The sequence below is a fragment of the Danio rerio genome, chromosome 5 (genome assembly GCF_049306965.1).
Source record: "Danio rerio strain Tuebingen ecotype United States chromosome 5, GRCz12tu, whole genome shotgun sequence".
NCBI lineage: Eukaryota > Metazoa > Chordata > Actinopteri > Cypriniformes > Danionidae > Danio > Danio rerio.
In genome coordinates, this window is record NC_133180.1 from 20,157,501 (window position 1) to 20,182,916 (window position 25,416).

A 25,416-nucleotide genomic window follows, 5' to 3' on the forward strand; every position below is an offset into this window, starting at 1 on the left:
AGTATATAGAGGAATAAGTCTGTAAAATAACAGAAAGTGTACTGGCAGTTTATATGTACAAGGTCTTTTGTACCATAATATACAACAACAACAACAACAACAACCCAGACAATATATCACTTTAAACCAGGGGTAGGGAACCTATCGCTCGGGAGCCACTTTGACCAAAAACATGTGGCTCTCCAGCTGTCTCTCTTCAATAATATTTTAAAGTTTAAAAAATTATTAGTTTCCTATTGAAAATACAATAACAATTCCCTTTATATTGTGTTTTCTACAGCAAAATGAATAAGAACTCCGTTTACAATAAAAAGACGTTTCATCCAATTCGCATATGTGGTTGAACTTGAATAGCGACAACAATAAAGGTCAAGCAAGTTACATATGGTAACCTCACACACAAAAATTCAAGCAGTGCAGAGGCAAAAAAATAAAAACAATTTATAAACTGTCCTTTCTTCATACATTGTGATGCGTCATATTTGTTTATTTTTTTAGTTGTGCATGGACATGAATAAAGATTGTATTTATAAATAAATAAAGGTGTTGTTACATACACACACCCCAAACAGCTCTTTAAAAAATGCATTTGATAAAAAAAATCTGAAATGGCTCTTTGCTGAGAAAAGGTTCCCGACTCCTGCTTTAAACTATTTAAAATGTTAATAAAAGTCCCTTTTTTAAGGTTAAGGTTCAAGATTAATGTCCCATAATGCAATTCAAAAGCATAAATAAATAAATAGGGAAAAATAAAATAAATAAAAAAATGAATCACAAAATACGGAAAACTGCTAATTTATGACCCTGATCTCACGAGGAAACATAACTATTTTATTTTTTTTATTTTTTTGTGGCTAATTTGTATGAAAATGTATGATTTTAAAAAGGAGGCGTGGCACCCAACCCCGCCCCTAAACCCAACCGTCTTTGGGGGAAGAGCAAATCATACTAAATTGTAAAATGAGATTGTACGAATTCATACGAATTAAACATTAAATCAAAAAGTTACAAACTGTCGTGAGATTGTGTTAGATTTATGGATATTTCTTACAGTTTGTGAGTAAACGTGACAATTTTAAAGGGCCCCTATGATAAAAATCATCTTTTGCAAGTTGTTTGGACAGAACTGTGTGTAGGTATAGTGTGTCCACAGTCATGTTGGAGTGATAGAAACACAATAAGTCTCTCTTTTTTTTAAAATTTCCTGATGTTAAAACAGGATCCAAATCCCTCCAATTTTTTTATGTTTCGCAACTTGACATGAGTGGGATTGGTGGGCGTGGAGAGCTAGCATTAAAGGCACAAGCCACAAAAACAGCTACATGAATGTTCAGAGCAGAAAATACAAACTTCTGAAAGGTATAATAAATAATGTGATGGGTGTTTTAAATTGAAACTTTACACACACATTCTGGAGACACAAAAGACGTATCTTAAATCTTGAAAAAGCAGTAAAATTGGTGCCCTTTAAATTATGTCAGAATTCAAATTCTGAAATTAATTCATACAATATTTGCCCACCCCTAACCCTACCCCTTATTGCGGGATGAGCAAATCATACTAAAATATGAATGAGATTGTACAAATTAGCCACTTTTCTTATTGCAATTGTCTCATGCTCCGATCTGTTTGCCAGATGAGCAAGACATCAATATGAGGGTTCTTCAAACTATACGGCATGAACGTATCAAGGTAAAGCAGAATCGTTTGTTTGAGGCTCAGTTGTCTTTCATTTTTAGACAGAAAAAGAATAAAACCTCTCTCTATCTTTCTTCAGTACAGTGTTCCTGTGGTGAAGTATGACAGAAATGGATTTAAACCCAGGCAAAGGCAACTTATTCTCACTCAGGCTGCTGCTCATCTGGTAGAAGAAGCGAAGATCAAACAGAGAGTGGACTATGTTTCTCTGAAAGGTGGGTCTGAAACATCCTTTTATCATTTCTCTGTGGCATGCAGCACCATGTGTTCAAAAAATCTCTCCGTTAAACAGAAAAAGGGGGGGAAAATAAACAGGGGGGCTAATAAATCTAATTTCAACTTTATATATGTAGAAACTGCTATGGTCAATATTATTAACCCCCTTATTAGCCCCCACAGAACCAACCACTGTAGTCCAATGCCTTGCCTAGTTAACCTAATTAACTTTAAGCCTTTAAATTGAACTTGAATACTAGTTTCTTGCTAAATAACTGATTTGTGGAAATAACAAAAACATTAGGTATTACAACTGACAGGTTTATTATAGAAATACTGTTTGTTAAACTGCACCTTGAAAAATAATTGTAATATATATTTTAAATATCTAAAAATTGTCTTTATTGTCACCTTATATCAATAAAATCCATCATAGCTAAAGAAATATATATATATATATATATATATATATATATATATATATATATATATATATATATATATATATATATATACTTTAAAAAAATCAGTTACAATTTATTTTAAGATGTGTGATTATTATACTTTAGTTATACTAATTACTCTTAATTACCCACATGTACCTACACAAGGATTAATGTAATACCCTACCAGACAAAAGTTTGAGGTCGTTTTTTTAAAGAAAATTATTCTGTTTATATTTATAATAATCATTTATCATAATTTATTAAATGTAAATTTTTAATTGTTAAATACTTACTGATTAAATATTTGTTTATTACTTATTGTATGTATTTTCGCATGAAATTGTTAGTCAAGTCATTATTGCTTTAATTAATATTACCATTAATAATAATAATAATATTAATAATAATAATAATAGGCGAAGCAGGGGCGCAGTAGGTAGTGCTGTCACCTCACAGCAAGAAGGTCGCTGGTTCGAGCCTCACCTCAGTTGGCGTTTCTGTGTGGAGTTTGCATGTTCTCTCTCCGTTCGCGTGGGTTTCCTCCGGGTGCTCCGGTTTCCCCCACAGTCCAAAGACGTGCGGTACAGGTGAATTGGGTAGGCTAAATTGTCCGTAGTGTAGAAGTGTGTTTGTGTGGATGTACCCAGAGATGGGTTGCGGCTGGAAGGGCATCCACTGCTTAAAAACTTGCTGCATAAGTAGGCGGTTCATTCCGCTGTGGCGACCCCGGAATAATAAAGGGACTAAGCTGACAAGAAAATAAATGAATGAATAAATGAATGAATGAATACTACTACTACTAATAATAATAATTAATATTAGAGTGATTTCTGAAGAATCTTGTGACTCTGACTGGGGTAATGAATCTGGAACTTCATCATTAAAATCACTGTAATAAATAATTAAATTAAATTGTAAACTGTATTTTAACAGTTATTTTATAGTGCAATAACATTTCACAATTTTACTATTTGTACTGTATTTTCGATGAAATAAATGCAGCCTTGATGAGCAGGACAACCTCATTTTAAAACATTTAAAAATTCTACTGACCCCAAACTTTTGACCGGTAGATTATATATAAACTTTTTTTAAACTAAACCCAAACTTCTGAAAGGCAGTGTACCTGCTTTAAAACAGATTTGACAATTAGAGAGAATTAACATGATTTTGTGTTCACAGGTGCTTCTGTCAGTAATCTGGGCGACTCTGTGATGATCCTCCACGTTGCCTTCAATGATCCAAAACAGAAGGTGAACAAACCAGGATTCACAATAGCACTATACTCGCTACGTCGTAGCCAATAGGCTGCATGTCAGCTCCAAACTGTTTCACGGGTGCCACATTACACAATTTCATGCATAATTTGCGAGAACTAAAGTAGTTTCCTTTGTACAAGGGGGACTTGGTGCTTCAGTGTGACCATCTGTTTGAAGCTTTGACTAAGCTGGCGATGATTGCAAACAAGCAGAATAACATCACTGTTGTTCAGGGAAGGTAAATAAATAAACAAACACATTTCCAACCTGAGATGTGATGTTTTATTGCTGTGAAACATTAACATCTGATCTTTCCGCAGCATAAAGTTTGAGATCCAGGCGGGAAAACAGAATGCAGTGGACTTCAGCACTGGCCAAGAGCCCATGATTTATAAAGGCCCAAATGGACACCTGATGGTGGTGAGTGATTTAGTTTTGTATTTGTACTTGATTTAATATTATCGTTCCTATTCTTACACTATTTCATTATCAAAGGTGGCTCCACGGATCAAGTCACGATGATCTGAAGGAGGTCAGCAAGTCTGTGTATATTTCATGAGGGAAACCCTTATGGAAGAGGATATCTTTCTTCAACCCCCTATAAGGCAACACACACACATGACCAGTTTGGTATCTTTGCGGGGACTTTTAAAACTGTGAAATATTTATATATAAACCCCTTACAGGGAACATTCTGCATTTTTACATTTTGAAAGGACTTATTTTCTGTATGACGCATACAGTGTTCAGCATATATGAGTGCACCCCTCACTAATTTATCTTTTAAATTCATATTTTTAATTGGAAGCTAATATTATATTTGTGCAAATACTGTACATTAGATTAGTCAGTACTGAAGCCAAATCTAGAGCTTATCTTGCAAAATAACTTACGATAATGGTCCAAAAATTAGTACACCCAAATTTAAAAGGTTATAGAAAATATTAAATACAAATTAAAAAAATAAGAAAAATCAAGAGAAAAAAAATTGAAAAATTAAGTTGAAATTTTGTAGTTTTTTTTTTTTTTGGCAATATTTTGCTTGACTTTAATTGTATTATCTTTTAATTTCTAAATTTGTTTGTTGACTAGAGAATTATCTTAATAAATATATCTGTTTAATAAATCTGTTTTGTTTAAATCCACCAAAATACATTGCAGGGTTTCTGATGGTTTTACCAAGTTAAATTTAGACATTTTAAAGTCTATTATGAATGAAATTTTAGACTTATACAGGGCTAAATGCTATTTTTTTTTTCAAAATATCCCAGTTGAAAAAGATTTTTACTTCACCTTTGAAAAAAAAAAAATCATTATTATAACCAAAGTGATTATAACGTAATAATGCAATTATTATAATACAAAATAAAAAAGGTAGTCTGTTTTCAGTAAAATGAAAATTCAAATATACTTAAATTAAAAAAGAGATTTAAAAAAAAAATCTAGAAATGTTAAGATATCCTTCAGTTTCATTTGGCTTAGCCCCTTTATTCATCCGAGGTCGCCACAGCGGAATGAACCGCCAACTTATCCAGCATATGTTTTACGTGGCGGATGCCTTTCTAGTCGCTACCCATCACTGGTAAACACATATAATATAAAACCTGTAAGTGCCGTCAGAAATTTCCTTTGGAAATGAGCATTATTTTCAGCCTCCTTTGTTTATGTTGAGTTATTTCAGTTTGAATGCAATGAAAAGAACTTAATCTTTGCCATAAAATGGAAATTACTGAACCTACACACAGGAGCCTAATAAAAATGCTCATTTTAGAAGAAAAATTCTGACGGCATTTAGAGGTTTTTGCATCTAAACTCTTCATACATACTCATTCACACACAAACACTGTGGACAATTTAGTCTTTGGACTGTGGGGAAACCGGAGCACTCATAGAAAACCCACGTAAACATGGGGAGAACATGCAAACTCCTTACAAAACTGCCAACTGACCCAGCCGGGTCTCGAACCAGCGTCCTTCTTGTTGTGAGGTGATCGTGCTAAACAACCACCATGATGCCTTTTAAGACTTTTTAAGGCCTAAAATTTATCTCTTGAGATTTAAGACATTTTAAGACTCCTGGAACTAAAACGTGCTTTTTAAGAAATGGATAAAATATTCATTTTCAAAATGGGGTGTACTCAATTACGCTGAGCACTGTATAAGCATAAAGACCTCAATTTATATTCCCATGTAGACAAGTTCCCATAAGTCTGAGTGAGTTCAGTAATAAGTCCCCATCGGGATATAAAACCAAGACCACACACACAATCACTAAGAGCTTGTTGTAAAAAATAGAAAAAGAGTAGTAACTAATTTTATTTAAGTGGTTAAAGCAACTATTTTAGTTTTCATAAATGCTGCCTGTAGCTTAAACTTTTGACATTTCTTGTTAAGTGTTTTTTTGTTTTGTTGTTAAGCCATATTTATATGATTATTTATAATATATTGTTTATACAAACCTCAGAAATAAAAACAAAGATCCAGTTTCAACTACGAAATTTGTAGAAACCTTTATTCGTGATAACAACATTGTGTATAAATACTTTGTACGTAAAACATTTTTTAAATTTATGTGCACAACTGTACAAACTTCTCTACAGTATTACAGATTTCAGAGTTGTTGTTTTATGTTGAATACACCTTTAATAAAACTAACGAGCGCAAAGATCTGTGATGCTACAGACGCTGCAGCAGGAGGCTTTCTTTATGTTCCTGAACGTCTGGAGCTGCTTTGACGTGGAAGAGTCTCTGATTACGCACTCATACTTGGTGTCCATTACTCAGTTACAGATATACATCCGAATGCTTCTGACTACATCTCAGTTTCTGCTCTTGTATGAGATCGCTTACAAAACACGTAATTAACTTGATGGAATTTAATACAGTGCAGCGGAAAGGTATTTAAAAAGCGTCATCAGAGTTTACTCTGGTTGTAGACCAAAAAGGGAATAGAAAACTTTATTACTGGTTTTGATCTACAAGTGCTTCCTCATGTACGTGAGAAAACAGCATAACACTATACTGCCACCTAGAGGCCAAACTCATCCAATCAATCTAGCAATTTGAAAAAAATAAAAGTGACAGTTCACACAAATGGGAGTTTGCTGTCATTTTACTCATCTTAGACTCACGAAGATGTAGGCCCCCTCCCCTCATTTTTTTTAGTACAGCATTTTTAGCTGAAACCATAGTGGTCTACAACTGCTGAGACTTGAGTCTTGAAATTATTTTCTTGCACAGACCAATTGTTTCACATCAGAGAGCAGGGGTTCTCAAACTCAGTGCTGGAGATTTTAGCTCCAACTTGCCTCAACACAGCTGCAAGGATGTTTCTAGAAAGCCCATAGGTCTCAAACTTATTCCTGGGGGGCCGCAGCTCTGCAGAATTAGCTGAAACCTTGATCAAACACAGCTGATCCAACGAATAATGGTGTTCATCTTTTGAACACCTTGATTATATGGATCAGCTGTGTTTGATAGAGTTGAAGCAAAACTGTGCAGACCTGCGGCCCCCCAGGAACTGAGTTTGAGGAACTATGGCCTAGTAAGAGCTTGATTAGTTAGCGCAGGTGTGTTTGATTGGGGTTGGCGCTAACAGGACTGAAATTGAGAACCGCTGTCACAGAGCCTCAATGGAGCTACAACTATTTAAATACAAAAAAAAGTGTTCATCCAAAAATAATTATTTACTCAGTCAAATTGTTTCAAACCTACAAGTTTCCTTATTCTGTTAAACACAAAAAACAAATATATGTATAAAAACAATACTACAAACTTAACTATTGACTTGCATAGTAGGAAAATCAAATACTATAGAAGTCAATGGTCACAGGTCTCCAGCATTTTTAAAGTAACTTATTTTGTGTTCCACAGAAAAGAAAAGAGAAACAAACACATTTGTGCAAACTGAATGTTGAGTAAATGATATGAAATGTGGATGAGTTTGTTTTGGGTGAACTATCTCTGAGAACTACCTTTATTTTTGTTTTGCCTCTTTTTCGACTATTAGCCTATTAGATTTGTTGCTAAAATTGGTCCTTGGTGACTCAAAAATAATATGAATCTCAAAAATGTTAAATTAAAAAAGTCCCCGACAATTTAGGCGGCCTAATGGGGAGTAAATTATAGAAAATGTCAAATTTCAGTTGAATGCATTTTCGCTTTGCCTCTTTTTTGAATATTAGCCTCGACTATTATTGTAGGGGACAACAATTCAACTTTTTAAGATTCATATTACTTTTGAGTCACCAAGGACTAGTTTTAGCAACAAATCTAATAGTCTATATTAGATTTGTTGCAAAAACTGGTCCTTGGTGACTTAAAGGTAATATGAATCTCAAAAATGTTAAATTAAAAAAGTCCCATACAATTTAGGCAGCCTAATGGGGAGTTAATTACAGAAAATGTTAACTTTTGGTTGAATGCATTTTTGTTTTGCCTCTTTTTCGACTATTAGCCTATTAGAGTTGTTGCTAAAACTGGTCATTGGTGACTCAAAAGTAATATGAATCTCAAAAATGTTGATTTAAAAAGGCCCCTACAATTTAGATGGACTAATGGTGAGTAAACTAACAGAAAAAATTACATTTGGTTGAACGTCCAAAAAAAAAAAAAAAAAAACGACACTTAAATTATTCTTATAAGGCAACAACATCCTCCTTCATTGAATTCAATGATCAGTGGTCTGTCGAACCACTTTTTCAAAACAGCTTAAAATCAAAACAAAACTCAGCAAGACACTACCAGCTCTGTAACACTGGCTTCAACCCTTCAATTCAAAAGACAAAGCTAACAATAAACTGGGGATAAACTTAGAAAAAGAAGTCTCAAATCAAATTACCATCACGCAATATGCAAAACAAAAACACTCAATAAGCACAGTGTTCACCTATAAGGCACCAGAAACCCTACTGACTTCACTCAGACAGAACAAAAGTTCAATTATTGCTAAATAAACATACAAGGGCTGAGAACTCTATTCTAATATTCAATAGCTGCACGTTCAGCTGATGGACTTGACTTTGGAATTTGCTTTATGAATGGCAAATAGGGCAAAATGCTCAGGGAATGTCATGCAGTAAACCTAACCATCCGCTATGCACTTTTGTTCACATTAACACCATGTCGTATCTTTTTAAAGAGGTCCTCAAAAATGCACAACTGATGAGTGACTTGATTGCCCCGTATGCCATGTTCATGCAGCGTTATTAATACTACTAGCTATTCTGTGAATATCCCTTCATCTCTCTAAGGAAGCAGACTAGGTATAAACATAACTGACTGAGTCCATGTGCAAATCGAGAGGCGTAACTGAAGCGCTGGTAGTTGAAAAGGCACTGAAAAAGCTGAGAAATGGCAGGGTCACTGATGGTGGTGGGTACGGTCATCGGGCCGCTTGATATGGATCCTCCGCACTCGGTCATGGCGCTCTCTCTCTTCATCTTCATCGATGTGGTGGGATCGACCGGCAGCGCCCCCTGTGGCCTCCAGCAGTGCATTGTCTGGTCCGCGTCCGTCTTGAGACTCGTACAGCAAGATGTTGAGGGTCTCTTCATAAATGCGAGCCTCTGGGAATTCAACCTATGATGCAGATGGCATTGAAATAGCTAAGTGGCACTTTTAAGACAACGTTACAATCTTTTAGATGGCAGATTTTCTTTTCAGATCATTAATAAAAACAAGTTTATATGTTGATTATTGAAGGTACATTTTAGAACCGAATAGAAAAAAAAAAAAATTCTTTGGATGTAAATCTCTTGCATATATACAATAAATTGAACTGGTAACAAATCTTTTGTCAAAATTTTAAAATGTTTCAGCTTGTTTTTACTACAGACCATTTTGAGGGATGTAAACAACAACAACAATGGTCCTAACATATTTCCTGTTTAACATTTTTAATTTCCATAGCTTTCAAGAATCCAAAAAGATCCATATATTGATAAATAATGTTATGATAGCAGTTTTAACATTAAGGCTTTTTTTTTTAAATTTAAGGCTTACTGTTAAAATTATGAAATAGTTTGACAACAAGCAGAAAATGTTCATGGGCCAATGACATCACCACATTAAAATATGTCCAATGGGTTTCAATGAAGTTTAACCCTTTATAGGGCACTCATTGGAGAAACCCTGAAGCATTACTACACTCTAAAAATGACATATGCTGTTTTATTTAAATGACCTATTTAAAAAGACCCCAAACAACACAATTTGAGAATTTTTGGGGGACAACTTAATTCTTTCATGTACAATCCAATTAAATTTGCGAAAACGAATAAGTTAACTTAATTCTTTCATGTTGTTCCAACACAAATTGATTTGTTTTACATCCAAAAATATTTACAGTGAACAAAACATTTGAATTTTTATGATTTTAAACATCTTATTGTAGTCAACATCAGTGAAGATACCACTAGACTATGGAAAAACTTCTCTCAAATCTAATCTTTTAAAAACACTACAAAAAACGTGAAGTTTTTTTAATTCAATTTTGTTTTCCAGTGATTTTTTTTTAAGTCATGCTTTAAAAATACAGCTGATGATTGACTGGATTATAGCCATCATTCTGTACCTTTGTCTGCTTCTTTTCAGTAGCATAGACTATTGACGTGCAGCAAACCTCTGCAATTTTCCTGCCCTGGCCATAGAACGACCAGCAACAAATCTCATCACCAATCACATCCTTGATGAAAAGCACACGGCCGTTGAACCTCAGTGACAGCTTGTCAAACAGCTCGATATTCTTCAGCATGTTGTCATCAGAATTGCTTTAAAGAGAAAGAGCAAATTGATCAGGTAAAAGCTTTCTTCCTGAAACCAAGTAAGAAATTCCCTTTATTTTACCTTGTATATGAATATTTATTGTTGCTTCTGTTATACAGCAGCTTGACTGTAGGCTGTGAAAACACAGAAAGAAGGTTCAAGATTCTGTGCAGGGTGACAGTGAATAGTATTGAGACTGACATGACTGTGAAGCATTTGTACCTTATTAGCAGTGGCAATGAGCCTCTGTTCTTCCTTAGATGATGTCACCAGGGGAACTTTACAGAATGGCTCATATGCATCTTTGTTCTGGAAACATTTGGGTAAATAAAACGGAGAAACATTTTTTTAAGTACACAATTCTGTCATTTACTCACTCGTGTTACAATTGCTGGAGACAATCCATTCATTAGAAAATAAAAAATATTTTATTAGGAATGGCTAATATGAAAAATGTTATCACAATATAAAGGATCACATATCCTGATAAAGTACTTTTTATATAAATTCCATCAATTAAAAGTTTATATATTGACCACATGGAAAAGGTGGATTTTTTTAACATTTTAATCGATATACTTTTTTCTCACTTTATTTAGAATTTATAGGCAAATGTTTAAGATTGTACAAATATAAAATACATTAAAAGGACAGTTCATCCCAACATTTTAATTCTGTCGTTATTTATTCACAACTTTCAAACATGCGTTCCTTTCTTTTGTTGAACACAAAAGATAAGTTGAAAAATGTTTGAAACTTGTAACCAATGACTTCTATAACATCTTCTTTGTTACTATGGAAGTCAATGGTTCCCAGTTATCAGCTTTCTTCAAAATGTCTTCTTTTGTGTTCAACAATATAAAAAAGAAACACAAAGGGTTGTAGAGTGACTAAACTGTGAGTACATTTCAATTTGATCTCTTTGATGAAAAATAAAATCCTTTTTAAAAACTAATCATACGAGTCTATCATACAATATTGCTAAATAAAATGCAAAATACTGTATTGTAACATGTTGTTATTCGCATTTCTACTTGCAGAGCCAATTCACCATGGTGGGTGTAAGATTGAGGTCATCCAAATGATGAAAGTATTACCATTAACAAGGCATTTTAAATTACATCCAAATAGAGCATAATATGAAATGATAGACTTCATTTTCATAGATCATATTGCAGAGCTCTTTATATTATCACAAATATTATCTCATTGAAAATTTGACATGTGATCATAATTAGCAAAAACAAGCATGCTATAGAGTGTCCTTATTTATGTCTTTGGCCTCTGTTGTGTTTATATTTTATTCAAGCTACACCAAAGTTCATTTGTAAGTGTACTGAGACACATCTTTTCAGGAGTCATGCTTATATAGAGTGCACCAAGATTTGGATGGCAGCATTCACACAGTGAACCATTCCAGAATTAGTTTTAAGCAAACTAAACAATCAAGTGTGAACCAACCTAAAGGTTTTGTTTAAGATACAGTGTTTCCTCTAGGATTTTTTCCAGCTGTGACAGCAGGCCTTTTTTTTTTTTTACACAGATCTACTAACTACCTGTGGCATTATTATTTCAGTGACAAATGTCGTGAGCGCAGCGTTAGAAGTCGGGATCACATTTATGTAATAGCCTACGAGCATGCGAATCTCTGTGCTTGCGAGCCGATTTCCTCTGTTCGTGCACAAAACTTCTTGCACGTCCCCTCAAATATAAGATGCTTCAAGAGCGCGTAGATCTTCATGTGTGCTCTCAAGCAAACACTGCTGGGAGCGATTTAGTGCGTTTATGTAACGAGTATGTCTCCAGCATTTATTAGATTTGCTAGGAATATTTATGAATGTATCCATTAGACCTACAGAGTAGCATTAATGCATCCTGAAGTAAAGTAAAACGGATAAACGTCGTGTTTGCTAGCCTCACGCATCACGCACTTGTCAGTCAGTCAGTCAGTCAGCACGTCACCTTAAAGGGTAAATAAATGACGCAAAGCACTACTACTGTCACAGAAAAGTTTGCGCTATTATAATTCACTTCTACTTTAATACATTTTGGTGCGATTATTACCCGTTATTAAAAAAATAAAATGTCTTGAATGAGAAGCTATAATGTAGCCGTGGCGGGATGAATTTTGGCATGGCGCACTGCCACGGAAGAATGAATGTAGCGGAAACCATGAGATAAACAAACAACTTTGGAAAGTTTAAATGAGTTGTGGGTTAGCAAATTTAAAGTCAATTTTCATTTTTGTTGTGTGTACTTTACCTGCAATGCTGCTTGACACTCATCTACCAGGCCCTGCACTAGGTAATACTTTGCCTCTGCCAGCAACTCCTCAGTTTCCCTCCGGCTCTCAGGTAAGGGGACGACTCCATCTCTCAGGTAATTCAGGATGGTCCCAAAGTGCTTCCCACACCTGTCAATCAGAATCCAGCCTAGAGGAAGATTAGATGTAGAAAGTGTGACCAGGATGTTGCAGAAGCACACATTTGGTTCATTAAACACCTTTTTTCAGGAGCTATAACAGTTCACCTACCTTCGCTATCAGTGAGGACCTCCATACGGCCACTGAACATGGCCTTTAGCATGGTGTCCTGCTTGGTCAGGGTCTGCATGGTGGTGTAATACAGCGCTCCACCGACATTCAGCTTCACATATTTGGAACTGGGACTGGACCCCTTAAAAGAGGTGGTCCGTGTTGTAGCTGCCGGCACAGCCGAGCTCACAACACTTTCTCCTGACATCTCTTCCTGGAATCAGACAGAGTTGGGAACGGTGACTAGGAGGTTTGGAATAATACAGGCCATACATAAACTACAGAATACACAACTTTTCTCAGGAAATCAATGACGCATTGATCTGACAACAGATTATTCTTTAAAGCATACCTGTCAACCCTCCTGTTTTTCCAAGGATTCTCCAGTATTTTACACTTCTATCCCGCTATCATCCCGTAAAGGTATTTTTCCCATATTTCTCCCTTTTTTTCAATCTTTCTATGAAGGATGGCAATAAACATTTAATAGCCAATCCTCCCTTTACACAACCCATACCACTGAACCACCAGGGGACACCCCTTGCTCTTAAATGTCAATCTGTTTTGTGCTTTTATTTTATTTAGGCATGAAAACACTTTGAAATAAATATAAAAATGGCAGGATTCCCTTCCTTTCCATTACAAGCGCCGTCGCCCCTCCTATGCAGTCCTCAAAACAAGACTGTCAGATGATAAATAGACACTGTTCCTTAAACGGATTCTGTACTATTCAAAAGTGAACACTCTGGGTTTTGGGTGCATGTTTGTACATACATATACACATATAATAATAATAATAATAACATCTCTAAACATGTCGATCTTGGTGGGTTTTATTTTTAAACACAACAAATTTTGTACTTAACGAGCATTCAAAGTTAGGAAAGCAGTCGAATATATAGTATATATCTCATTATAGTTCTGTGCATTTTTAAAGTGACACCTCTGTTATTTAATGTGATCCATCTAAACGATACATTTATTCGCTGCTCATTAATCAGAATGTTAGAAGTCATACATAAGTCATACAGTGAGGAAAAGATTAATGAGATTTAATACCTTGATTCAAACTGCAGCTTTTTCTAATGCATCCTATTTACTTTATCCTTTGTAAATAATAACGTTCATAACGTTACCACTCCCTATATATTTCAGTATAACACAGTAACTAACATTGTAACAGTAACATCATTGTTTGTAAAACATTACAATTGTAAAACAATAATGACAACAGCTCTCACCGAATGAGAAACCCAGTCCGACGCACAGTTGCGATTAATTTAATGACGTCACGTTAAAATATGCTGGGATGCTTTTGTATAAACACAGGGACTCGATTAATTTTAGTTTGTATGTGTAAATGATTCATAATTGAATATGAAGAGGGAAAATCGTGTAATTTAAAATGACACAGGAAAAAGATTACTAAAAGAGCTAACGTTAAACTAGCACACCAGCTTGTTCTCTTTTCTCATGAAACAAAAACGCAATTACTACGAAAAGGCTAAAAACTAAACGCCGAAATGATGAGGAATGGAAAAATGTGTCAACAGAAGCGAGTAAACATTGAGAAACATGAGAAAAATGTCAGTATTTACCATAGAAATTCCCCGATTCTTTCGGGCCTCCTGAAACGGGACTGGATTAGATCACTTCCGGTCGCAACCCCGACTCGTGCACGATGCTGCAGGTCACGCGCTTAGAGGCTACTCAGGCAAATGCGAGATCGCGCATTTCATTAGAATACAGCATATATATATATAACCCTAATGTCCTTTAATTTTTTAATTTCTTGTGATTGTAACTACACATTTAGTTGTAAAAAATATATTTCTGCATTTTATATAAATACATGTATTTTAAGAGGTAATATCTCAATAATTTACCTGTATTTCATGTAATCGGTTCTGCGATGGTCACAAATCACATACCATAGCTAATTGTTTAAGTGCTTTGATTTTGTTGGTCTAACGGTATTATTGTTAAGGTTGTTGTTATTATTATTATTTATTTAACAATGTTATCAATTCGTTAATTGTGTTCATCCACTCACGAGCTCCCTACTGATCTCTTCCAACATTCACAGTTTATGTTTTTCTCTTTGAGGTCAAAGTTAATTAAAAGCAATGAAAAAGTCGTCTTATTAAGATACATATTCTAAATTATACTAACTCCATTACAATCTAATTGTTAACCATTAACGGTCTATTTTTATTTTAATAGGTGGTAAATGTGTATTCCCCTATGATATATAATGTTTATTTGACCCGAAGACATACTGTATCACAAATAGTTCCGCTTAGTGGAATATCCCAGCTCCCTGCAATTCTAAACCTCGGGTTGTTCATTAAAATACGTAATGTAGTATCGTGTCAATAACAAAATAACTTAAATGTATTACGACAAATTTAATTTGTATATATTCAATATTTATTTAATATGTATTGTGTGAATGTGGATTGTCGTAACAAAAAAAATGTTCCGTCGGAAGGTTTACGAGGTTACACCGTTAATGGATTAGAGCTGCGGTGTCTGGGTCGCTCTTTTGTTTACATCAGTTTTCCTTTTATTCTCAAACGCTCAGGTAAATGAAACATCTGTGAAAACCTTTAATACTTTCTTCGCTTTTCATCTGAAACACGTTAATTAGGTGACAACATTTCCACAGCGTTGCCAGCTCGTTGGATTTTTCAACTGTGTTTGTGTTTGCTAGCAGGAAAGCTAGTGTGAATGTTATGATCCCCTTCGGTTTGTCTAATTGACTTGAACATATTGTTGTTGAAATATTCTGCTAATTTAAACTTGCTAACATATTTAATGTTCATGTTGTTTCCGTAGAGTGCTCGTTTTGTCGTGTAATCAAGTTGTCACCTCTGTTATGAGTAAACGTTAAGAGCTCTATTCTGGTTTGGAGTGATAATGAGGTCAGATATATTTGTTTTTATTTCACTTTCTGCTTTGTGATTTGTTGGTGTGTTTAAAGCTGATGTATTTGATTAATACGCCCCATACTTTTCATCCCCAGAATAATTTTAGTAATCAGATTAGGATAAATGTAATACTACAGCTCACTTATTGAGGTAAAGTTGGTTTTATATTCACACCTTCGAGATTTCTCCTTAATAATGTAATTTTAGAAAAATATTCTTTGCAAATTCTAAATAGGGAAATCATATTAGTACCCAATAACTATCAAAACACAACATTGTTCACAGTCAATTAAATAGGGCTAATGTTGTCTTAAAGTCATTCTTGCATGCAATTTCAGACCGGACATTGTCACAAGTTATCAATGACTGAATGTGCAATTATAAAACCAACTTTACCTTAATAGCTCACTAATGTGTCTAAATAAGTGGATATAGGCATGGGCTAGTATGAGATTCAAACGGTATGAAGATATGGATAAAAACATCAAAGTTTTACGGTATCATGATATTGTGATTGTTAAATGTCTGGGTTAAAAACAGCAACATAGCCCCACCCCCATATTAAACACAATTCATTTTTATTTTAAGAAACATTTTAAATATTTTGGAATAGTAAACATGTCAGACTAAAAGAGATGCTCCGATCAGGATTTTTCCAGCTGATACAGAGTACCGATACCTTGCATTGGTGATTGGTCCATACCGAGTACCAGTTCTGATACTTCAAGGTTCATATAACTGCACCATTGCATAAAGTACCTTTTCCATCCAAGTGTGATACTAAGGTGGAGCTTCTCCTAACCTAAGAGAACCTAAATAATCCCTTAAGCATGTCTCTTATAACAATTTAGTGTGGACACGTCTACATGATCAGAAGCAGCTTTACGAAAAATAGTACATAACAGATTTGTGAGATAAAAAATGCACACCTATAAATCCATTACTTCTTTACTAAAACAAAGCAGGTCTATTCTGCTTGTTGCAATAAATATATTACAAGGAGCAAAAGTTTGTATTTCTTTAATATTTTCAGCCAGGTTTTAATGAACTTGCAATATTTCGAGAACCAATGAAGTCATGAAATGTGATTATTGGCTGATACCAATGTCAGGCCAATTGATCGGAGCATTTCTACAGACAAAGTAATTAAAATAAATTATTGACTTCTGCTGTCTTCATTATTTTCAAAAACACAGATGTCTTTACAACTCGAAAATGCATCTTTATATCTTCTTTCTTTTCTTTGGATATAAGGTATAACCACTGCACTGTTTAGGTCCATACTTGGTAGTTGGTGCATATGTTTTCTGAATCGTGGGCTGACCATTAACTTTTGATGCAGAAGGTCTTTTCTGCTGGAGATACTGTTGCCCTAAAAAAAAAAGTCATAAAAAAACTTATTAATACTGTAGGAATATAAATCCCTAAAACCTTGACCAAGCCAAGGTAAACATTGAAGCCGGTTATCGTCCCATGCCTAAATGGATAATTTGTGCTGTCAATAGTCTCAATTTCATTCATAAATAAAATATCTCTAAAACAATTGGTCTTCTGTTCTGTAGAGTCTGTCGGACCTCCAGTAAAACATGTGTAAATATGTGATGGTATTCATGTGACCTGTGGAAGCAAAAGGGAAAGTCAAATAAGGGCAAGGTAATTGTTTGTTTTTAGATAAGCTAGAATTCTTTAAATTTGCAAATGAGATGCATTCATTTCATTTTAATTGTATTATATAAATCAATTTAAATTACTCTTATGTACTTGGATGTATAGCCTCTAACTTTGTTTCTGCTCTAAAGTGTTGTTTAGAGTTTTGTTCTCAGCTGTCATGCTTTAATGTTTAATCCACAGTTTGGAGTGAAAACATGTTCACCGCCACCCAAACATCCAAAACCCAGTTCCTGGATAAAGCCAGGGTAGCACGGGAGGAAAGAAAAGGTCATAAGGAAAAAGAAAGAGCTGCCACACAAATCCAGGCTCTGGTCAGAAGGTTTCTCTGCCGCTGCAGGCTGCAAAAAGAAATCAGGTTAGTGCCAAAGTCAGCTGTTCTTTATGATATTTAAAGCTCTCTAGAGACAGTAATATATTATTGCACATGTAATTAAATGAGGATAATTAAATGTGAAAACAGTGTGTTTTTTTTTTATTCGGTTTGCTTGTTGTTTTCAACATAATAATGTAAACAGAATTGCATTGTGTTTTATTCATACTTTGAAATAAGCTTCATTGTAACCACTGATCTCTAATAGAGGACATTCTATATGGATCAGTGCTTGTAACACTTTACAAAAAGATTTTATTTGTTAACATTAGTTAACTGCCTTAGTAAATGCTATCAGCTAATTTGAACCATTTGCAAAATTTAACAGATGATCAAATGCTGTAAAAAATATTATTGTTACTTTATGTTAGCTTATACTTTGTCATGTTAAATTGAACTTATTGTTAAGTGTTACCGCTTGTTATTAGGGACAGAGCACCTACGGTGCGTAGGCCATATTGGAATTGCTCTGTTTCTTCTTCTCTAGAATGAATTTTTGAGGTTCTAAAAATGCTCGAAAACTCACAAAACTTTGCACACACGGCAGAAGTGGTGAAAATTTATGTTTGTTATGGGTTTCAAAAGTGGGTTTGGCAAAATGGCTTGACAGCACCACCTATGCACTTTTGACGGAGTGGCCCCGAGTCATGCATCATGCACATAGACAAAAATTGGCGGCTTCGAAAACTTTTATGTTTCACCACGAAACATATATTACTCAGGCATGGATTGTCCGATCAGCCTCAGTACACACGTTTGATAACAGTCCTGACCTGAACATGTTTACATGCTAATATCCAGTAACATTTGTAGCACCACCTGCCGGGCAACAGGAAATTTTATGTTTTACAGTGTAACAAACTCCTAGAAATTATATCAGATCAAATCCGTGTTCCATTAGTTTAATCCAAAGACTTTTGTGACATGAAATTGTAAAGATCTAGAGTTTTCGCCAAAGGGCATGTACGTGGCAGACTGACAAAGTTCAGTGTTTTGTCATAGAGGAGAAAGTACTTGTAACACAGCTACACAATGTCTGATCTGCCTGAAAATTCACATTCGATGAAATTGCACCCCTGAGGACATCGACATCCCAATATTTAGTTACAGTCATTTGTCAGGATTTTTTATACTCATGAGCTAAAATTCTTATTGTCTACTGTTCTCTGTCATCCTAAGGCCACAGGGTGGCGATGAACCTGGGTGCAAGGTTTCTTTCATCGCTGCTTGCAGCTTTAATTTATATTTATTTTTCTTATTCATTTTTAAGTAGCGCTTAATTTAATTGTTGGTGATTGGGATTTTATTCTCTGTGTATCCTGACAAAGTTTTCTTTTTCTGTTTTAGGAAAGAGGTCGATGACTTCATTGCAGTGAGCGATGCCGGTCCTACAAAAAGAAATGCATTATCCATCTTTAAAATTGCTAGAAAGTTGCTATTTATATTGAGCAAGGATGATAAGTTGGTAAGCATCACATGATGTTACAATTTTTTAATGTCTAGTAAATTGATTTACTAAATTTTTGTACACTTTTTATTATATTGTGTAATATTAATGATGGTTTGTTTTTCATCTTGCACAGAGGTTTGAGAAGTTGTGCAGAATCATATTGAATAGCATGGATGTTGAGAATGAACCTAAAGTGAGTGAGACCAATGAGTGAAACTGACATCTTTTATTATATCTTATATTGCATTATAATATCTTATATTGCATTAGAGCAATTCCAGCGATATGGATATGACATTTGCAGTAAAACTGAAACCATAAACTCGCATTGAAAGTATATGTTAACAATATATTGAAATATCTGTTAATATTTTATAAAACTACAGACCACAGAGTTAAGGGATCAGAAAAATATAAATCCGTAACATATTTTAGATTTTATAAATGGAAAATAAACATGGGACCAAAAAAGTATGCAATTTTTGAAATATAAAACGTACTTTGTAGAAATTCTGTGAATTAAACTGCATAACCCTTATCTGTGTTATGGATATGACAGATGTGAAACTGGCACTTGGATGACTTTGGTATATCAAATATAATTGTTTGAAAACTTTGACAGACATTTTTGAGTATTTTTGCAGTGCTGTAAAATACAAGCCTACACAACCTAGATATAGTTTTGCTATTTATTAATTTTTTTCATGGCAAGATTGAAATTTGCATGGAATTGCTCATTAGTTCCACGTTTTTGTGTTATTGTGACAAGCTGTTTCTTTTCTAGGTGTGGTATGTGTCTCTGGCTCTTTCGAAAGATCTCACCATCCTCTGGCTAAAACAAATCAAAGACGTTCTTTGGGTCTCATGTGAATTTCTGAAAAAACTAAAGGTATTTCCTAATTAAAATGTATTGGATTTTAACCTGTTTTTATATAACAAATGACTTATTTCAGGGGCTTAAGTAGAATTAAAAAACATGTTATGCATATTAGCACATATATTATTTAAATAAACATAACTTGTTCTTTGAATAGTAGAGTAAAAAATTGGAAAAACCTTTTATAGCAATATTCTAATAATGAACATCCAGATGCAGTCAAAACAGAAGTTCTGATCTTAGTAACCCACGTAAATTTAGAAGTCAGAGCAAAAATGATATCAGTGAGAAAACAGCAGTTAAGAAAGCATCTGATTATAGCAATACTGATATGTTTGCGTAAGCTGTGCAATTCACCTGCAACATGCCATCAGCCGGGCTAATTAAAAATACACTATTAAGTTTGATAATGCTGTACAGAATAGCTATTTAGGCGTTAAAAATTCACACTGTAAGCATTTATTTCATGTGTCACAGAACATAAGTAATATTCTTGAGTTTGCATTTAAGCATGGCAAAATTTTGACTTTCCTTTCAAAAATGTAACAAGTAATCCACATATAAACCAGCCTGTGAGCTTTGATAGACAGCATAGACAGGGCAGCTTTTTTAGGCTTTTTTACAAACACATCACACATTGGCAACTTAATAATAATGATAACAAATAAATAATAAATGAGATTCTTTAGTTCTGAATCTGTTCATACAACCCAGAATGTGCTTCTTGTTAAATTCTTACTTCCTGTTTTCCTTTTCTCTCACCAGCCTGACATTCTGCAAGATAACAAATTGGTGACACTGTACTTGACAATGTTGATTACCTTCACCGACACATCGACATGGAAAATCATCCGAGGGAAGGGTTCGTATCACATGTAATCGGAGATAGTGATTTACAGGTTAAAATGCATAGAGCCTACTTGAATTTCTTGTCTTTCTTTTCTGAAGGAGAAGCCCTTAAGCCTGCTTTAAACAGGATTTGTGAGAACATCATGGGACATCTAAATCAAAAGGGCTTCTACTCTGTTCTTCAGGTACTGTTTATCCAGACAGCCAGTCTTATTTTTACCACAGAATAGGCATGGGCCGGTATATGATTCTGACGGTATGATAACCTTGGATAAAAATATCATGGTATTACAAGATGGTGATTACTGTTCTAAAATATATTCTTTTTAAATGTCTGGGTAAAAAAACAAAAACAAATTTCCCCTTTGAACGTGATATATTTCATTTTGAGAGATGTTTAAAATATTTTGGAGCAGTAAACATGTCAGGCTAAATAATTAAAATGAATCATCTTGTCTTCATTTGTTTCAAAAACACAGATTTCTTTATAATTTAAAACAGCATCTTTGGAAATATTTTTTGCTGGATATACTCTTGTCCTAAAAAAAACTAAAAGTAAAAAATATATACATACACCGTAGGAATGGTACAGCAGAAAATGTTGGTGGTTTTAAAACCTTGATTTTTCCAAACCACGGTATACCTTGAAAACGGTTATCATCCAATACCTACTACAGTCTGTCAGTACTCAATATGATTTATCTTTGACATGTGGTTTGCAGTCAATGAGGCTTTTCTCTGTTAATAATGGTAATACTCGGATACAAAACTATGGATCACTGAGAAACTTTCAGTGCTTTTGCACTTAAGGCTCTATTTTGATATATTGTTACTGCTTAAAATGACTGTTTTTAATACATTTCATAATGTAACTTTGACTGTATTTAGGCTCCAGATTTCTGATGACTCTTGTAGTTTTCTATTATTCTTTAGAAATTGTTCTTTCAATTTAATGCTTAATAAATATATATATTTTATTATTGACAACAGCTTCTTTATATTTTTGTGGAAACAACAATTTTATTATGCTAAGAAAACAGCGGGGTGGCATGGGAACTCAGTGGTTATCACTGTCTCCAAAGTAAGAAGGTCGCTGGTTCGAGTCCCAGCTGGGCCAGTTGGTGTTTCTGTGTGGATTTTGCATGTTTGCCCTATGTTAGTGTGGGTTACCTCCGGGTGCACCGGTTTCCCCCTAGTCCTAGTGCGGTATAAGTGAATTGAATGAAATAAACTGGCTGTAGTGTATGTGTGTATGGGTGTTTCCCAATACTGGGTTGCAGCTGGAAGGGCATCCACTACATAAAACATATGCTGGAATAGTTGGTGGTTCATTCTGCTGTGGCGATTCCTTGAAATAGAGACCAAGCCGAAGGAGATGAATTAATTTATTTGAAACAGAAATCCATTGCAACATTTGTAAAAATTGTTTTTTAAAACAATTTCCTGCATTGTTTTTTTTTTTGAAGAAAATTGCTAATTTCATTACTGACCCCAACATTTTGAATGACAATTAATTTAAAGTATTTTGAACTATAAGGATTTTTAGCTGATCGAAAGCACTAGTTTGAACCAGACTTACTAGAATTAAGTTTGAGCTTTGAACACTCCACATAATAAGCTTATATCCTTTTTTGCAGATTCTACTCACAAATGGATTGGCAAGATCCAGACCTTCTCTTTCCAAAGGAACCCTCACGGCCATTTTTACGCTGTCACTCAGGTCTGTTGCCATGAGAACTGGCTTTTCTCCCAGAGACGTCTCACCGTCTGATTACATCAGTAGCTCTATTTCTGTGAAGTGGCCGATAATGTGATGTGCTTTTTGTCCTGGTGTGTTTCAGGCCTGTTATCGCTGCACATTTCTCTGACAACCTGCTGAGGTCTTTCCTCCTGCACGTCATGTCTGTTCCAGCGTTCATCTCGCATCTCAACACACTCACTCCAGATGTAAGAGACGTCACATCTGGATGAATGATAATAATCTGCACAAAAAAAACCTCATTTACATACACATGTTAAAGTCAAGATATTTGTTGTGGGAAAATAATTTAACTTGTTTGAGTTTGTGTCCTTTCCAGTGCATGATCACCATCCAGACCCATGACCTTTTTCGCAAGTTTGTCTTGTTTTTAAGCCGAGAGGAGCAGTGTTTGGATATCTGTGTCTGTCTGGAGGGAAGCCACACTCTGTGCTTGCTGGGTAAGCATCTGTGCTTTATCAGGGTGTCCATTTGGTCTTTAAATGTCTTAAATAAATAAAAAGTCCTAAAGTTTTTGTAATATTGTTTTTGCTCTTAAATCATTTTAAACATGTCTTAATTTTCCTTTGTTTTTCTAAAGCTACCCAATCAATCCAACAAATAATCAATTACCAACAATACATCTCAATAAAACTTTTAGCCAAACTCCATAACTAATATTATTATAGTCTAATGTGCATGCATTTAGTTTATTAAAGGTGCTGTATGTAAGTTTTTGACTCTTCTAAAGCATAAAAATACCATAATATGTTGGCAGATGTTTAGGAAACATGATTAGTGAACATACTTGTTTATCTGAAAAACAATGCTGAAGTCAGGTATTCTGCTTTGAAAATGTGTTTTCCATGCCAGAACTTTGTCTTTGGTTTGCTTTTTTTAACCCACCCAATGCCAGTTAAGCCATTTTTTTAGCACCTTGGGTTGCCTTCATGGAAAACCACTTAATTCATATAGTCAGGAAGGCTCTCAAAGTATGCATCCGAGATCGAAATGCGACCTCCGTTGGACAGTAACAGTCTCTGAAATGAGACGCAGAGTTCCACACGAGGTGATTATTAATTAGCAAATAATATAAAAATTAAGAATGCAGGCATTTGGTGAGCAGGTTACATTGTAACCCCCTGTCCTAACAACACGCTACATGAAGATATTTGCGGTAATGAGCAATTTGGATATTTGCACCAGACGAAAAAGGACAGAAATGTTAATACAATCATTCAGAAGCACAGAATAGTGCACTTACTCACCAAATGGTAAGGTTTATAATGTAATTAATACATATTAAACCTCTTTAACATTATTCAGTGCATGCTGAATCACTGAATTGTTGGTTTGCATTATTTTACAGTTCTAAGGTTCAATTTCAAACATTTTATTTTATTTTCAAGATCTGAGGTAAAGTATCTGTAGTAGTATGGCAATAATGTCATGTAAAATGGCATTCAAACTCACATTATTTGCTTTAACACTGAATAAAGCACATGAGGTGTACCTGAGGAGATCAGTGTCATTTTATCCGGTTGTTCAGCTGAAATTAAGAAATTAAAAGAAATTAAGAAATAGAAGCACTTTCTAATATATCAACTTCAGGTGTTGGTTAGAACAAAAACTCCTTTTATTATGGAAAATATTCCTTCTATCGTGTGCTGCTGCTTTTATTTAGAACATGGTTTAAATCAGCCTTTAGGCTCGATCGTCAGACTTGCTCCTGTTGGTCCTCAATCGAGACTTAGGGCCTACTCACACTATGCCATCCGTACCATGCCCAGGCCTGTTTCCCGGATCGTTTGAGAAGTGTGAGTGCGCTGAATCGGGCTCAAGCACGGTTCACTTGGCCGGCCCTGGCCCGGTTGGAAGAGGTGTGCCTGAGCGCGGATCACTTGGGCTTTGTGTTTATGTACGCTTGTGTGTGAGTGCAAAACGCGCCAAAGCCCGAAACTGAAAGCGAGACGTGACTTTTAAGGGGGTGTTTCATATGGATTTATTAATCATTCTTACTGTTCAGTGATCTCAAATCACTGAACGCAAAGTGATCTGCCGTAGTTTATTAAAGACGCAAACCTCTCACTGCACGTCAGCTGCGCGGCTTCAGCAGACCTCCTTATTCCTGCAGCACGAGAGCTTTATGATTGTTTATGAGCGCCAAAAGTGGCGGATCTGTCTGGTAAAATATCTGACTGCGTGTCACCGCGTCCCTAAGGACTGTTTGGCGAATTATTTGACTGCATGTCACTGCATAACAAACGACTGAAACGATATAACTAGAGAAATCTCCACTGTTCTACTGGGTGAGAGCATATGGCAAGCCGTTTTAGCATTTAAACCTTGTTCTGACTATCCATAAATATATTTAGATATATCTCTTATTATATTTTGACTAGTCATAATTATAATTCGACTAGTCAGATTGGAGATATCTGCAAATATATTATGACTGACTAGTCATATTCCTCCATTGACTTCCATTGAAAAATATTTGCAGATATCTCTAAATAAGTTTTGATTAGTCACAATTGTAATTAGAGATATCTCCAAATGAATTTTGACTAGTCAAAAATCCAATTCAAGATATCTACAACTGTAATTCAACTAT

The 25,416-nt window shown here is 34.8% G+C and overlaps 3 protein-coding genes across 12 annotated transcripts in view; 2 read left to right on the plus strand and 1 right to left on the minus strand.

Moving 5' to 3' along the window:
* Positions 1–6,300, plus strand: part of myo1ha (myosin IHa) — a 31,319-nt gene extending 25,019 nt beyond the window's left edge. For 4 of the 5 annotated variants that reach the window (XM_073952075.1, XM_068221422.2, XM_073952076.1 and 1 more), the window contains 6 exons: positions 1,637–1,692; positions 1,778–1,913; positions 3,543–3,613; positions 3,760–3,857; positions 3,940–4,039; positions 4,115–6,300. In XM_073952075.1, the coding sequence (XP_073808176.1) occupies positions 1,637–1,692; positions 1,778–1,913; positions 3,543–3,613; positions 3,760–3,857; positions 3,940–4,039; positions 4,115–4,141 (488 nt within the window). In that variant the 3' untranslated portion in view covers positions 4,142–6,300. The remainder of the gene's footprint in view (positions 1–1,636; positions 1,693–1,777; positions 1,914–3,542; positions 3,614–3,759; positions 3,858–3,939; positions 4,040–4,114) is intronic. The other variant, XR_012406787.1, reaches the window with a different exon arrangement.
* On the minus strand, positions 6,110–14,649 carry kctd10 (potassium channel tetramerization domain containing 10). Of its 4 annotated transcripts, XR_012405839.1 has the most exons (9): positions 14,516–14,649; positions 12,918–13,131; positions 12,647–12,816; positions 10,607–10,693; positions 10,466–10,518; positions 10,194–10,389; positions 7,999–9,199; positions 7,161–7,726; positions 6,113–6,981 (listed from the first exon to the last, which is right to left on the minus strand). XR_012405839.1 is itself a non-coding variant. In NM_213478.2 (7 exons), exons 1-7 carry the CDS (start codon positions 14,516–14,518, stop codon positions 8,981–8,983), a joined length of 942 nt encoding a protein of 313 aa, NP_998643.1. In that variant the 5' UTR covers positions 14,519–14,586; the 3' UTR covers positions 6,110–8,980. The 4 variants fall into 4 exon arrangements, 1 of the variants encoding a protein (NP_998643.1); XR_012405838.1 differs by having other exon boundaries at positions 6,113–7,726; XR_012405837.1 differs by having other exon boundaries at positions 7,161–9,199.
* Positions 14,650–15,414: 765 nt separating this feature from the next.
* The window catches only part of ube3b (ubiquitin protein ligase E3B), a 28,101-nt gene continuing 18,099 nt past the window's right edge, over positions 15,415–25,416 (plus strand). The window contains exons 1-12 of one of the 3 annotated variants that reach the window (XM_005165149.6): positions 15,415–15,501; positions 15,756–15,841; positions 17,410–17,500; positions 17,699–17,873; positions 19,236–19,353; positions 19,472–19,531; positions 20,123–20,227; positions 20,981–21,077; positions 21,164–21,249; positions 22,702–22,784; positions 22,906–23,011; positions 23,143–23,263. In XM_005165149.6, the coding sequence (XP_005165206.1) occupies positions 17,713–17,873; positions 19,236–19,353; positions 19,472–19,531; positions 20,123–20,227; positions 20,981–21,077; positions 21,164–21,249; positions 22,702–22,784; positions 22,906–23,011; positions 23,143–23,263 (937 nt within the window). In that variant the 5' untranslated portion in view covers positions 15,415–15,501; positions 15,756–15,841; positions 17,410–17,500; positions 17,699–17,712. Of the gene's footprint in view, positions 15,502–15,755; positions 15,842–17,409; positions 17,501–17,698; positions 17,874–19,235; positions 19,354–19,471; positions 19,532–20,122; positions 20,228–20,980; positions 21,078–21,163; positions 21,250–22,701; positions 22,785–22,905; positions 23,012–23,142; positions 23,264–25,416 lie in introns of those variants that run through there. The other 2 variants (XM_005165148.6, NM_001114682.1) reach the window with 2 other exon arrangements.